The 15,939-nt window shown below is 42.4% G+C and overlaps 1 protein-coding gene across 3 annotated transcripts in view; it reads left to right on the top strand.

Annotated features, from left to right (window-relative positions):
- Positions 1–15,939, top strand: part of KANK1 (KN motif and ankyrin repeat domains 1) — a 192,312-nt gene that overhangs the window by 172,229 nt on the left and 4,144 nt on the right. For 2 of the 3 annotated variants that reach the window (XM_081236684.1, XM_081236683.1), the window contains exons 5-11: positions 5,523–5,720; positions 6,372–6,480; positions 7,652–7,894; positions 9,295–9,382; positions 12,394–12,613; positions 14,240–14,382; positions 15,019–15,219. In XM_081236684.1, the coding sequence (XP_081092810.1) occupies positions 5,523–5,720; positions 6,372–6,480; positions 7,652–7,894; positions 9,295–9,382; positions 12,394–12,613; positions 14,240–14,382; positions 15,019–15,219 (1,202 nt within the window). The remainder of the gene's footprint in view (positions 1–5,522; positions 5,721–6,371; positions 6,481–7,651; positions 7,895–9,294; positions 9,383–12,393; positions 12,614–14,239; positions 14,383–15,018; positions 15,220–15,939) is intronic. The other variant, XM_081236685.1, reaches the window with a different exon arrangement.

The following is a 15,939-nucleotide window of genomic DNA, read 5'->3' as shown; positions in this document are numbered from 1 at the left end:
ATGAAAGAATTGTTGGTATTGGGTGATGGTTACAACTGTTTGTTCTTCCTCCAATCAGCGAGTCGTTTGTATCTCAGTAAAAATGTTTAAAGTCTGCTCTGTTCCCATCTCTATTCAGGTCAATTGAAAGCTATGCATTCAGTGTCAACTATATGCAAAGTGTGGTACTAAAGCAGAGAGAAAGAGAAAGTGGTCGAAGCCTTGAACTTGCAATCCAGTTGGGAAGCCAAGACACTTATACCAGAAATATGAATGATAACCTATGGGGGGTATATATTAGCCACCAAATAATGTGAAAATAAAAGTGCTTGAAGCATTCAGTTGCCATTAAGCTCTCTGAGGTTTAGGGAAGAGATGAGTTTAGTGTGGAGAGGACGACGACGTCAGCTGCATCTGGAAGAACACAGAGCACATCTGTTTAACCCAACAGTTAATGCAGCCTGTCAGCGTGGGTTTTCTGGGTCAGGTCTTGGGTTGGTGTGTAATTAAATGTGGGTGGCATTGTGGTGAGGGAGAATCTGATTCTTAATCCACTCAGCATTTTGATTTCTAAGTACCCACTTTTAGATACATTCATGACAGCTATCTGGTATGTTCTCAGGAAAATATTAAAGTGGCCCTAGAAATTATTACACTGCGGCTCTTACCATTTAGTGGCTTTATGTTGGTGGCCACACGCATTGGTATTCAGGCAGAGTTCTGAGCCAAGAGCCTGCAAACAGAAAGGGATTGTCCTTTCTCCTCCATCAAAGCTACATACTTTCCCCTCACAGGTAATGTGTACCAAATAAAGAAGGTGATCCTTCATGAATAATCCCTACTGTCTATTCCCCAAACCAACATGTGGGCTGAAAAGGGTGAATTTGTGCTCAAGCCCTTTTCCTTATGGAAAAACTAGAAGTGTTATTTTAGACCTCTTTGAATTCTTAATTACACTTCGGGAAAATGCCTAAATGATTGAACGGCCTCCATTATGACTCAGAAATTTCAGTCCTACCTTTTTGACAAGTAAGCTAGATGTTCTTTAAAAATCAAATCAGAATGTTTAAATGAAAATTTGGCACAATAACATGGTTAATTAGTTGGCCGCACTGTTCATAATTGTGCTTTTAGAAGGCACTTGGCATTATAAATAAAAATATGAGTCATCGTGCCAGAAGCATTGCAGTATGTGAGCAGGGCAACTTTCAAGATCCATTTAAATATATTTTTAAATATCAATTTTCTAACAGATTTAGAAACAGATTTCTATATACCAACAACTAATACCCATTCCAGGTGGATAAATATCACAGAGGAAACTGGAGAAGGTGTTCTCTTTAAAAATTTCTCCATCTGTATTTTTCATTGATTTTTTAAAAATATCAAGTACTTTGCTTTAACTTTTCTAAAGTCAAAAACATAAAGAAAGTTTTCCTTTTAAGTTACTTATTTTTCATTACAGTTTGCCTTAGCTAGTAGTATAATTATCCAGGTATTAAATGCTAAGTGTACTTTCGAATTAGAATTAATACTTCAAGGATGCTTTTATTTTCCAGAACACTGAGATTTCTGTCATTTGCTGTCTTTTACTTATCACTAATCTGGTCAAGTCATAAAATGAAGCTCATGCTTTATTGGCATTTATGACCATTATAAGTTTGAGTTAACGACCGAAGACCACACAGTTGCCCACTCCCCTGTTCACTAACTCCCCAGTGGTGCCTTCGGAAACTTGTTGTGCCCTGGGGGGAATTTTGAGCAGCTAAGCCATAGTACCAGACTTGTGAAGGTGTTTGGTGATTACTCCTGTTGTTTTACCCTTATTGTTTGCATAGCATTTACTGTTGGTCATGGACTTCTACCATTAGTGGTCCAGGGCTGCTAACTAAACCAACAATAATTCCTAATAACTCACATGGTCCAAGTTGATGGAGCGAAACTGGAGGGAAGTCTAAACTCTTGTTTTTGGCAGTCAAGTTTCACATTGTTTTCAGCAAATTTTTGATTGGTTAATTTAATTCACTGGTTCTCAATCCTAGCTGCACATTAGAATCGTTTGCAGAGCTTTTAAAAATTGCTAATACTTGGGCCCACCTGCAGATACTTCATTGTATCTGTATTTTTAAAAGCTTCGCCCCCAACTCAGGTGACTCTAAAGGGCAGCCAGGGTTGAGACCGTTGAATTTTGTTGGCCACTTTATTTTTGGCTTTCTTGGCTGCACTCTTCCTGTGTTTTACTGAAACACAGCAGTCATTTGTCAGTCTTAGGCTCGTGCGTGTGTCATCTTATGTGTGCCCGCTAACCACAATGGATCTTTACCAAGTTCAGACAATTGTTTCTGGGTCACTCAAGAGAGCCAGAGTTTCAACACCATCTAAAAAACATTTTCTGACAATAAAGGTGACAAATTTCCTCTGATCCAGCTAATGAGAACTAGTTTAATGCTTAGCGTTGTTCTTTGCCTTGCTAGTTAGTCTTAACAGAATCCCTGTGACTTTCCATTGAATTACACAGGCATTTATTTAAGGCTTTCCATTGTCCAGCACTGTTCAGAGCACTGAAGAGGACCCCAGGTAAGAATGTAGCATGGAGGAACTCAGGGACTTCCCTTCTCACAGAGCGAACACATGTGAGACCAAGGAAACGGAGGGCAGGGTATATTTTGGTCTGGACAGTAAGTGCTGCAGAGCAGTGAGGGGAAAAGATCTTTGTGGAGTGGTATCACAGGAAGAAGACTAGAGGAAATAGAAATGGTGCCAAGCCTTGAAAAGAATATGGGTAGAATTCTGCTGGTAAAGAAAGCTGAAATTCTAGGCCGGTAGGACAGTCTAGTAAGGAAGGGCACAGAGGTGGGAGTCATTAAGTCACCAGACCACTCCGAATGAGTAGAGGGTAGGAGCTGTTGAGCAGTTAAACTACCCCAGGAAAGAAGAAGCTGTCCGTGTTCACTGTGAAGGATCCTCAGATGCCTGCTTGAGAGGGTGGACCTTGATGGGAGAAGCTTTAAAAAGCCCTCGTTTACAAAACTAAGTTCTGGAGAAGAGGAGTATTTGCCTCCAGTGGGAAGATTATCTGGAAAAGGGCAGCAGGTGGGAAGTGTGGATTTACTGGGTTGTTAGAAATGTTCTATTTCTGAATTAGGGAGGTGCTAACACAGGCATGTACATTTCCAAAAATACATCAAACTCGGCACTGAAATTCTGTGCATTTTACTGTATATACATTATACCTCAATTTAAAAATATTTTTTAAAGCCGTGTTTAGAAGGAAAGAGAACCTATGGATTAAAAGACTTAAAAACCATAGCAGCCAGTGGAAATATAGGACTGAAGTTCTGATTCAAGCACTCTATAAAAAAAATTTTAAGAGATCATTGGAGAAATGTGAATACTGACCAGATATGTGATCATTTTAAATTCTCTTTTTTTAGATTTGATAGTTTTAGCTTTATACTTACTTTTTGAGAACTGTGTTAGGAATATATACTAAAATATTTATGAATGAAAGTGGTAGGGTCTTCAGCTTGTGCTTCAGAGGAATCCAGTGTGAGTGGTTGGAGGAGGTGTAGATGAGCCCAGATAGCTGATCATTATTGAAGCTAGTGCTGGGGACAGAGGGGTTTATTATACTGTTGTCTACTCTTGTGGCTGTTTAAGGTTTCAATAACAATAAAAACTATTTATGTATTTGCATTTTAAAAATCATTGTTGGTCCTTGAATGGAGAAGTGGTTAGTGAAAGTGTTTCTCTAGGAAGTATTCTGGTACTTGAGGATTAACATACTGAGACTCTTTGGAGGTTACTGCAGTAATTTCAAAGTAATGATGAATGAAGTTGGAAAAGGAGGAATGAAGACAAATGCCTTGCTTTGTTTACTTCAAGTAAGGCAAAGGCACTTGAGACATTTCTTATTTGCTGTTAGGGGGACACATCAGATCGTGGGGGCAATTGAATATTATTTGGAGGACTACAGTTAGTACTGTCTGTGTGTGCTGGGGAGGGAGGTGGATTTGTGAAGGAATCACCAGGGAGCACCCCGTTCCTCCGGAGCTAGAGGAGGGAGCATTGTGAGTGGACAAAGTACCATTCGCAGAATTAGGAAATGTCAGCCACACTAAAAATTCTGTGATATACTTGTGTGTGTGTGTGTGTGTGTGTGTGTGTGTGTGTGTGTGTAAATTACGTAACAATAATACAATTTTTCTGCTTCACCAGTAAACAAATATTTTTTTAATGTAGTTTCATTTTTTTTTTTTAGAAATTTATTTATTTTTTATTTGTTTATTTTTGGCTGCGTTGGGTCTTCGTTGCCACGCACGAACTTTCTCTAGTTGCGGCGAGCGGGAGCTACTCTTCGTTGCGGTGCACGGGCTTCTCTTGTTGTGGAGCACGGCATCTAGGCACGCGGGCTTCAGTAGTTGCGGCACGCAGGCTGAGTAGTTGTGGGTCGCGGGCTCTAGAGCGCAGGCTCAGTAGTTGTGGTGCACAGGCTTAGCTGCTCCGCAGCATGTGGGATCTTCCCGGACCAGGGATCGAACTCGTGTCCCTTGCACTGGCAGGTGGATTCTTTACCACTGTGCCACCAGGGAAGTCCAGTAAACAAATATTAAGTACCTAACATATGTAAAAGCAATCTAGAAGATGTGGTGAGAGAAGCAAAGTTGATTAGAACCATGTGGCACCCTCAAAATATTTACAGACAAGAAGGGAGTCTTAAGACAATCACACAAATCAACTACTACATTGTATTATAGATCTTATAAGAGAGTCTGAAAGATGGGCCATGAGAGTTCAGAGAAAGGAGAATTAATTTCTGGTAGGGAGATGAGGGAAGGCTCGGAAGAGGAAGCGATGGGAAGGTTGGCCATGTGAGGGAGGGTAGGGAAGGAACATCACCAGGTAGAAGAAAAAAAGCTAAGAAAATAAGCTTTTGTGCTCTTAGGAGAATAAGAGACCCCACTTTCTACACTGGGAGGAGTTCCATCTACTGGGGTGCAGTTCGCACCCCAAAAAGGACCACAGGTATAGTGGGAAATAAACTTGGAGAGGTAAGTTGGTGCCGAGTGGCAGATGGTGTAGAATCTGGCTAAATAGTGTGGACTACGTTTCCTGAGTGGTGGGGAGCTTTTTAGGTTTTTCAGGTTTCATTTTAGCTGGAGTAAGGATGGGATTTGAGCTGAGTGGGAGTTCTACTCTGCAACAGTGCGGGAGAGGGGGAAATGTGAAGGAAAGGGGACAGTCAGGATGCTACACTGGTGGCCCAGGCCAAAGTTAGGTGGTAGCACCAGAACAGAGAGAAGAGAGGCACTGTGGAGTTTGACCGATCCAGATGTGGTCATAAAGGGAAGGGATCACAGTCAAGAAGGCCTTGGGGGTTTGATTTTGGATGGCTTGGCTATTAATGCCAATTATGCAAAAAGAAAACACCAGAAAAGCACTTGAGAAAAGGATGAGTTGCAAGATTTTTTTTTTTATACCATTTAGCCCATTTTATTTGGTCCTAGCATCACACACTTCTACAACCTTCTCCTTCCTGACAGGCAGTAATTTGGAATACACCTGTAAGTGTGGAAGTCTTCAATCAGGAGGACCATTAAACTCCCAGACATCCCGGCATGAGCAAGAGGTGGGGACCACAGAAGGGAAGCCCATCAGCAGCCAGGATACCTTCCCCACTCAGGAAAGCACGCTGTCTCCAGTGAACCTGACAGACGACCAGATAGCCGCTGGCCTCTATGGTAACTTTCCTCACTCACGGCCCCTCTCGGCATCAGGGTTCTAGGACCAGAGTTGTCAGCATTCCAGTCTAATGCCAGTGTGCCTTATAAATTGACCTGGAAGAATGATTACACAGTTGTTAGGAAGGTAGACCTAGAATATCTTTAAGATTATCAAAGAAAGCCATGCAGTCCCCTTAAGAAAACTCATCTGATGTTGCAAATGACAAAATATTTTAAACAGCATTTCACTCTTTCATAGTCTGGCAGGTATAAATTTTTTTCCAGGTTATCTCAACTGAAAAACAAAGGACTAATAATCCCTATCTCAGTGCCTAGATGGTTTCTGAGGATCAGGTGAGACGTGACATCACTTTATAAACAGTAAAGCCTGATACAGATGCTAGTTGTCACTGCTTTTGTTATGTCTGGAAGGACGAATGGATTTTTTTTTTCCATTTAAAGAACATTATTAATGGAACTTTGAAGTATTTTCTTTGCACACACACAATTTTCCAGTGGATTTTGGGCAAGCTTCTCATATATACATGCCAAGATCTATATTAACATGAATAAAAAAATAAATGTACATGAAGAAAGAGTACCTATTCACTTAACTTGTATGGGTATGAGTTGTATTAATTTTGATCACCATGATTCACTTTTCCACAGTATGTTCAAATAATGAAAGTACACTGAAGTCCATCATGAAGAAGAAAGATGCCAACAAAGATGCAAATGGAGCGAAAAAGAATCTTCAGTTTGTTGGCATTAATGGAGGGTAAGGAAAGCTGGTGGTACCAGTGTTTATACGCGGTCTGTCTGTTTCCTTTGCCTCCTGCCTACTCAAGTCATATTTAAAGGTGCCTAGTCTGGGATGCTACCACATCTGGGTGACGAAAGATTCCCTCCTCAGAAAGGTGCATTTGGGCTTCCCTTCTCTCTTCTTGCTATCTTTAAGGATATTTCACTCTTGAAAGGATACATGATGAAGCTGAGTAATTTACATCTTCTCACCTCTGATCTGAAACAGATGGCCTTCAACAAAAGCAACAGGCAGCAGGTTCCCTGTTGGACAGCTTGTACTTAACTGTATCAGAACTGAGCAACAACCAGAGACTGAGAACATCACTCCATGGTCCAGGGATAGTCGTCCACTCCTTCAGAATGGGTTGTTTTGCTTAGCTCTCCATGTTTACAAACAAAATAGTAGGGCGTTTCACCTGAAGAGTAACCTCGCCATGCCATCAGTTATTTGCTTTCTAAATAGAATGTGTTTTAGTTGTTTATTCCTTCTCCTTTATTTGGCCCAGATAAATAGTTAAGCCTGTTTGTCCTCCTACAGTTGAATCAAAGCAGTTAATCTATTAATCCATTCATGGCCTTGGCAAGAAAGCAATAGTGCAGAGTTAGTTGAGATAGCATTTCTAGTAGGGCATACCACAAAGATATAACAGTGCTGCCGGTTTTCTAGATGTTTAACGTTTTATTGGGTAATATGTCCCACAGTTTGGAGAGTGTGTACCAGAGAAACTATTGGTAACTTCCATAATATGTTCACCTTGGACACTGGGAAAATTAATGGTACAAAATAAGAAGAATGAAAGGGGGAAAGAAAAAGAACAGGAAAGATGAAAAACTACAGACTTGGTTTCCATAAAATGAATTTCCTCTGATTTATATTAAGCCAGAGGTGCTGTATATATACATATTTTTTTTTCTGCAAGTGGTATGTGATACCACTTGGCAACCTAGGTTATTCCTTGTAAGTGAGAACCCATTCAAAACCACCAGACTTCTAAATAGACCTTACTCTGAACTTCTAAGTACAGGCTCTAAAACCACTGATGAAATTTCTGGAGTCAGTTAGCAGGTTTCCCTTCATAAACATTTCTGTCACTGGGTCTTTATGGGCACACCTTGCATCTCCTGAACTCCCAATTGCCACCTAGGTATGAAACCACTTCAAGTGATGATTCCAGCTCAGATGAAAGCTCTTCTTCCGAGTCAGAAGACGAGTGTGATGTCCCTGAGTATCCTCCTGAGGAAGAGGAGGAGGAAGAGGAGGACGAAGACACTCGGGGAAAGGCAGAAGGCCACCATGCAGTTAATGTGGAAGGTTTCACGTCCAACAGGGTGGAAGATGAAATGCAGGTTCCAGAATGTGAACCTGAGAAGGTGGAAATCAGAGAGAGGTGTGGTACATTCCCCCCCTCCCCTCACCCTTCCCATGTTTGATGTACTTCGGCAGTAGAATTGGCCGATCAGGAGACTGTGCAGTTGAATCTATGAGTTTGGTCTTTCCACTCACCAAAGGAGGGCTGCACTTTACCTGTGCCTCAGAGGTGTGTACCTCTTGTCATGATGCTAATAAATACAAGTGCAAAAATGATAACTGCTAGATCTCTTATAGTAGCAAAGGGAAGGGCTTGATACCTGTTCACCTTTGTTTAACTATTTGCTATCTAATATTATATGTGGAGTCACCATCCACATAATTGTTAAGCACCACTAAAGCTTCCATTGTTTGAACAACCCACCTTATATTTAAAGATATATTAGAATTTTTTGTGACCAACACATTTCACATTTTAAAGTTTCAGATTTTATCATTAGCCATTTATCCTCATACAGGTGTCAGTACTGTTATTACAGGATCACTGTGTGTGAGAGGAACAGTTTTTGGCCTCAACCAAAGATCACATTTACTATAAGGATGATGTAATCAGTCACATGCCCATATTTTGTTGCTCATTGAGTGATTGGGAACACCGCAAGAATGGGTTTGGGAATGTTGTAAACAGCAGCTGAAATATCAAATAAACACTCTGGTTGGCTGAAACATGTACCTAAAAGTGTAGTCAATTTTAAAGACTTAACAAATATGGAATTGATGCTTATAAAACAGAAGAGAGTAGAACAGTTGGAAATTTCAGCATGGTTTTTCACCATGTGAAGTGTAACTAGAACATTTCAGAAAACTTATCTCTCATTTGGCAAATGAATGTTTAACTACATTAACACAAGGTAAGTGTCTTTAGTTTATATTTCCAAGTGTTTTCAAGTGGCTCAATAACTTGACATCTGTTGGTTTTTTTTGAACAGCTTTATTGAGGTATAATTTATATACCATATGTCATCTGACTTTTAAGTTTATATTTTCATGTGGGTTAAACAAACACTTCTTGAGTCACCAAATGTGATTTCAGATGTGTGGTCCGCTGGTCAGCATAATGGGTAGGTGGTAATTCAGACCTCTTCAACCCCTCAAGAGTAAAAATATTTTTAAGAATTTAGAACAAAAGGAGCAAACAATATCCAAGTGTTATTCCATAACGTCACACAGGCCAGAGTGGTGAAGCCGAAAGCTACCCTCATGAAAAGATCCGAGCTCTGGCTGGAGGCCTTGGCTCTGTATGGTAACATCAGTCCTCGGACGCCTAGACTCCACCAGGCAAGCGCTAGCAGCACCACAACCTGCCAAGGTTGACTTGGGGCCTCCGGTCTTGTAAAGGGTTATAGAGTTTGAGGTAAAAATGCCTTTCCTTTTGTGGCCAGTCATGAGCTCTCTTTCTTTTATTCTTTCCTCTTTTAGATATGAACTAAGTGAAAAGATGTTGTCTGCATGCAACTTACTGAAAAATAACATAAATGACCCCAAAGCTTTGACCAGCAAGGATATGGTGAGTCTGACCTACAGACACTGTCCCCAGTCTGTACAAAGTGGCTGAGTGGACACCACAGTTAAGGCCTCTCTAGCCTGCCCCTGAGCTGTTGTTGCCTGCACGCTTTTCCCCCAGACTATTCCTAGTGTGTGGGGGCAGAGTGAATATCCTGCTGCCCTGCTCACCAGACCACCCTGTGAACGTTTCCCTCAGGCCTGATCTCCTTTCAGATCTCCTTTCTCCACCCTGTACTTTGCTTGGGAGCTGAGCATCTGCGAGAGGCATATAGTTGCACATGGAAAGGAGGGCTAATTTCACTCATTCGTCATCTTTCTGCATGTCCTGTTGCTTACAGAACCTTGTGATCTAGGGAGCAGAATCCCAGAATTTTTTAAGTTAGCCTTTGTTTTTAAGAGAAACCTATCTGGACCGAGGACAGCATTCCTTTCAATTATGAAACTGCATATTATGTTCTGATGTGGAATGCAGGCAGTCGCTATTTTTAAACCTAGAAATAACTGCACTTATCTTCTCGCAGCTTGAGATTCAGAAGCAAAGACGTTGGTGGTTGCCTTAGGGAGCATGAATAGCATAACATAGGACAGATAAATGTTTCCATGGCAATGGTGACTCTGATTTCCTTTACAAGTATTGCTCTCCCATGCATTGGTGACATTTAGATGTGTGGCTTCTTTCATAGGTTAGACCAGCCTTCTGGTTGACAGCTCTATTCAGTGCATTGAGAAAGTGTAGCATCTCATGTTATTTTAGATAGTAATGTGCATTTGAATCTTTGCATATTAGCAGTAGATTTAATATGAAAGTTTTATGCTAAATAACTTAAGTCTGCAGCTGGTGAGAAAGTTGTTTCATAGGTCTCACGGGTTTATAGAATTATGAAACCAAAATGTTAAGACTAGAAGGGATTTATGGAATTATCTAACGCTGGAAAGGCAAATAGTCTTCCTCATACAACAAACACAATCTGAAGGAGAATTGGTGATGGCTGGCACAGGCATGAGAAGTACATGGGTGCCTGTGTCTACGAGGCCACTCTATTCTGGTCCATCCTGCTTTAACTGAGGCCCTAAAGATTACGAGTCTTGCCCGGAATGTCAACTGCTAGTTAATGCTGGGACTAGATTATACCTGTCTTAAGTACTGGTCCATGTTTTGTTTATCCCAGCTAAAGCATATTACCTTATTATATGGCATCTTTTTTTTAAATTATGGTATCTTCTTCTATTTGTTTATATTGCTATAGAAACTTAAATTTATCAGAGCCAGCTGAACCTTGACATTCAAATACTGTGCTGAAAAAGGAGCATGGCAATGATGTTTATAGAAGGAAATACTAAACGAAGTCCCTGGCCTGGACATGGATCTACATGTTGAGCTCCACCAGTATAGACTAAGTGCCTGTCTATGCCTTGGTCACAAATAGTAAAACCAGGAAAGGTCACTGCAGTGTTAATGTTTCCCACTAGGTTTAACCTGAACTTAAAACTGGTGCTTTCAGACCCCAGATTTTATAGCTTTAATACACTTTTTCTTTTACCCTCCCCAAAATACTAGGTTATGTGGTCCTCAGGGAGGACTTTACATTTTTGTAGCCCCAATTGTCAAGCGTTTTGTCGGGCACATACTCCAGGATTAGTACATTTTTTTGTTGATTGGATATTCATTCAGTAAAGAAGTGTTTAAAGTGCTGTGCTGTGAAAAGTCTTGGACATGTGAATGATCACAATGCCAGGGCCATGTAACCATGTCAGGACACTGAATATGTAGCTCTAACTGAGTTCGACACCCAGACGCCATAATTTCCCTTCTTTCTATGTGAAGCATCCAAAAAATGAAATCTGAATATGTGAAAGAGTGAGCAGAAGAAAAGAAAAATTAGGTGAATTATTTCCTGGCCAGGACCCTTTTCCTCCAGTCACCCAAACTATGATTGAATTGGATACACCTGAATAATTAGTAGCAGGAAGATAAAGAGATGGGTGTGTTCTGTAATCCCAGTTCCACCTTTTCTATAGAAAGAAGACTACATGGGTTCTGGTGCTTTTGACATAAGCTTTCCATCTTTCTTGATTTATTTTTAAACTTTTAAGGAACAAGCAAAGCACAAATGAATGATAAACTCATATGAAAGAGGGTCCATGAAAAAAGCACTGTAGTTTCCCCCATCACCAGCACTGGCTCTGCCCAGTCTACATTGAACTTCATGTCCAAGTTTGACTTGATCATCCATGAAACAAATGCCAAGTTCATGTGTCTACAGCCTAAGGGAAAGCAAGTGGGGCTGATGACCAGATACAGATGATCCTAATGGGAAAAAGTAATTTGTTTCAGACTTGCTTTTTATTCCCTTTCTGTGGTTGAACGTTTGTATTTGGGATGGAGTAGGAATTGGGTTGCCTGCATGGTTATGGTCTCCCAGCCTAGTGCTGTGGAGATGCTGAAGGAGTTGAAGTTGGTCTGGACAGGAAGGAAGCAGCATAATTGTGTTAAGTAATTTCTCCTGTCCTGATGACTATGAAAATCATTTGCAAGGCCAGCATACCTACATAATATTAATAGTTCAATAATAAATGGAGCCTGGCTTAAGTGGTTTACATGTGTTGCCTCATTTATCCTCATCACAAACACTGTGAAGGAAAGGTATTTTTATTATCCCCATTTTGCAGATGAGGAAACTGAGGCACAGAATAAGTATCTTCCCCAGCGTCGAACAGCTCGTCAGTAGCAGAGTCAGAATTTGAACCTCGGTGGTATAATTCTTGCACAGTGCTATAGGCCTGTTTTATAGAAGTTACAATATGTGTGTGTGTTAAAATCAGGAAGGATACTTCAGTTTGGAATTTGAGGCTTCTCTGAGAGCTCTGGGTTTCATTAGTTGTTTTTTGAGAGCAAATTCTATTTGCACACACTTTTGACTATAAAAGGCCTGATTTCTTAGGCTTTCAGCTAGGTCTCAGAAATGTCTATAAATAGAAGAACTAATGGCCAATGGCTCGGTGTTTTGGCAGCGGTTCTGTCTGAACACTCTCCAGCACGAGTGGTTCCGCGTGTCCAGTCAGAAGTCAGCCATCCCAGCCATGGTGGGGGACTACATAGCCGCTTTTGAGGCCATCTCCCCAGACGTCCTGCGTCACATCATCAACATGGCGGACGGGAACGGCAACACCGCCCTCCATTACAGTGTGTCCCACTCCAACTTCGAGATTGTGAAGCTGCTCTTGGACGCTGGTACGTTGGTTGTCCCCGTCTCTTCTCAAACAGACTTGGGTTGTGACTCATTTAGAAGGAGCTGGTCAATCCACTCCCCAGTTCTGTGACCATCCTAAAAGCCTTTTCATTGCTTTCCCCCCGTGATATGGCAAGAATCATTCTTGAGTCATTCATGGGAGGCTTGAGGTTTAAACAAAACGGGGTGACACAGATCCCAGATCTGTTTTGAAAGGAGGTGTTGAGGATGTTCTTGCTGCAGTTGAGCTGTGTTCAGATGAGTTGTATCCCTGGTAACACACATGACTCATGTTCCTGCCTGAACTGAATCATGCAGGCTTGGTGGGTTCAGTCTCAAGAGGCAGAAAGCTGCGCCTGGGGCCAGAGTCAAAGCTGTAGTGTTTGTGAGCTGCTCTCTTTGTCCTTGTTCCATGACTCCTCTCCAGCCGCCTTGCAGAGCCGTGCAGTTAGTCAAGATGGGGGCCAAGCAAAGCCACTGTAACAGATTGTGGTAGAATCAACACCATTCCCGCCAAAATACACCCTGTTCCTGGGGAATCAGCATAGAGAAAAGAAAACGTTATTCTTACATCTGAACCATAGTAACGAGAACAGTGAAAAATTTTGTCCGTAATTGGAATTTGCCATTCCAGAATATAGCCAGTGCATGTATTAAACATGGAGTGAGGGGGTGGCACTTGCGACACAGTGAGCTTTCAACTTTTTGTTCAAATGGAACAGCCCTGTGATACATTGAGTCTCTAAATCACTTTTTTATTTTTGAAATACATATTTTTACTTCTACTATAACTGATACAGAATTCACAGTACCTCAGTCAATTAATGAGAATACAATGTGAACATCTGATTTAGAATATGCAATACAATTGTCCAATCTTCCCATTCTGCTTCTTGACCCAACTGTCCAATTTTTGTCTACTCTGTTTTGGGAATGTTGGATTAAGGCACAGAAGAAACCAAACAGATTTATCTTTTTTTTCTCTTCTAAGTTTGCTTGTCCCCAGTTTAGGGGCCATGTTAGGATAAAACGGTTTCCAGCTTAAAGGAAGGAATTCCAAGCCTCCTTCCTTTCAGACTTGCCAGACTATAAACAGAGCTGGTGATACTGTCAGCCGGAGTTACTGTTTAAACAGAGAAGTGGATGATATCCAGGAAAGCTAAGAACAAGATTTCAGGATTGCCCGTGAAAGTAACGGTTTAATCCACCCTTAGAAAATTTGCATGGACAAGATACTTTGGTAAATTAAACTATTTTAATTCCATTGTTGGATGGCTTTGGTTAATCACTTTTCTGGATTTACTTCACTTTTTACTGCTCACCATATAGACTGAGATTGTGGCTTTGTAAAGCATGTTTGTGAGTCTAGGATACTTTGCAGTTCAACCACCAGTTGCAAACAGGAGGTGCTGTGAGAGAGCTTGCTGTCATTTCTCATAAAATAGAAAAAAATTTTTTTCTTTGGTTTGGTATGAAACATCTCTCACATTTCCTTCTGAGTCACTCTGGGACTTTGACTACCTAAGGCCATTTCACTGGGCTTTTCTAAACTCCATACCTTTAGTTCATGGGGACAGCTGATGCTGTGAGGAGATGGCTCCTCCCTGAAGAGACTCATGTCTTTGCAGATGTATGTAACGTGGATCACCAGAACAAGGCGGGGTATACCCCCATCATGCTGGCAGCCCTTGCCGCTGTGGAAGCAGAGAAGGACATGCGAGTTGTGGAAGAACTCTTTGCCTGTGGGGACGTGAACGCCAAAGCCAGCCAGGTGAACGCGCTTGCTTCCAGGGTTTGTGCCGGCTGATGTAGCTCTGACCTGCACGGGTGCCCCTGCCGTGCTCTCGCCCCTCAGCACAGTCCATGCGGCTGCCCGGTGGTCCTTATGACCAAACACACCAAGGAAACGCTGGCTTAACTTCACACTGGAACTTCTCCCTCCATTACCTCGCGTTCTCTCTGGAGTAGTGTGCATGTGGACCGTGGGTCAGCCTGCCTGTAAGTGACTAGGGATCCCCACCATGTACCTGGTGACCACTGTTTCCTGACTGTCTCCATGTTATAGCACCTTCATGCCCGGCACAGAGTGCCTCTCATCCAAATGTGTTCACAGTTGACTTGTGACCACCTTCTGAACTTCCCAGCTCCTTGCTGTCATGAGACAGATCCTCCAAGCTAAAGGGAAAAATTAACTCATTACTTTATGGTCTTAATTATTAGCTCATAGCTCACGAGAAACTAGTTTTTTCCAGTGCCTTTCCACCACTGGGCCCCAAGTAATTCCATGTCCACGTTTCCCCCTGTCATCACTCTCCCTCCTCCCCTTCCCCCAGCACAGCCCCACTGCAGGTCACACACTGCCAGCCCAGCATGTGCTTCTGAAGTCCGCTGTCATTTCTTCCCACAGGCAGGACAGACAGCCCTCATGCTGGCTGTCAGTCATGGGCGGATAGACATGGTGAAGGGCCTGCTGGCCTGTGGGGCTGACGTCAACATCCAGGACGACGAGGGCTCCACCGCCCTGATGTGTGCCAGCGAGCACGGGCACGTGGAGATCGTCAACCTGCTCCTGGCCCAGCCAGGCTGCAATGGCCACCTGGAGGACAATGTAAGCTGCCTCCAATGGTCCTGCAGGCCCCTGGCCTGGACACAGTTGCGGGGTGGGGCGTTGGTTCTGTGAGTGCTGCTTGACCAGGGGAGAGAACAAATCCTCCTTTATTCTCCTCAGGGATTTGTGTTGCCATCCAGGCCACTTCCCTTCACGGCCCAGCATGGTAGCATTTACTGTTTGCAAACTAATATTCCCATTAACTAAAGCCAAAGGCAGAAAGATAAATAGGCCTCACCCCAAACATTTATAAAAGGAAGAAGGTGATGGGCATGTACGAGAACCAGTATACTGAAGTGGAATAAACAGATGTACAATACAGAATCAAATGTAGCAGGCAGTGTAGGCAACAAATGGATACACTACGAAGAGAGGACCAGGCCCCTGGTCCACTTGGAAACCCTTCACCAGGGCCCATCAGAGTAAATAATCGGTGACATTTTGTCAGCTAGGGGATCCGGACCATCTTGGCTTCTTTTCAGCACATCTTCGCACTCCCACTCGGGCTGTTCCCATCATCGTCACTCTCATCTCTTTCCTCTCCCCGTTCCCAAGCTGTCCCATTCCCAGATAACCCCTTGACTGGAAAACATTCCAAGGAAACCTGCTGCTCTGGATGTCTCCAAACCAAAGGGGAGGAGTACCAATAAGTCACAGCACAGGAGCTAACATTTAGGTGGCGACATGGTTCAAAGGTCCAAAGGTCCCAGAGGTCTGGCT

The sequence above is a fragment of the Mesoplodon bidens genome (genome assembly GCF_964165515.1).
Source record: "Mesoplodon bidens genome assembly, chromosome: 6".
Lineage (NCBI taxonomy): Eukaryota > Metazoa > Chordata > Mammalia > Artiodactyla > Ziphiidae > Mesoplodon > Mesoplodon bidens.
This window is presented reverse-complemented; position numbering and strand designations above follow the sequence as displayed.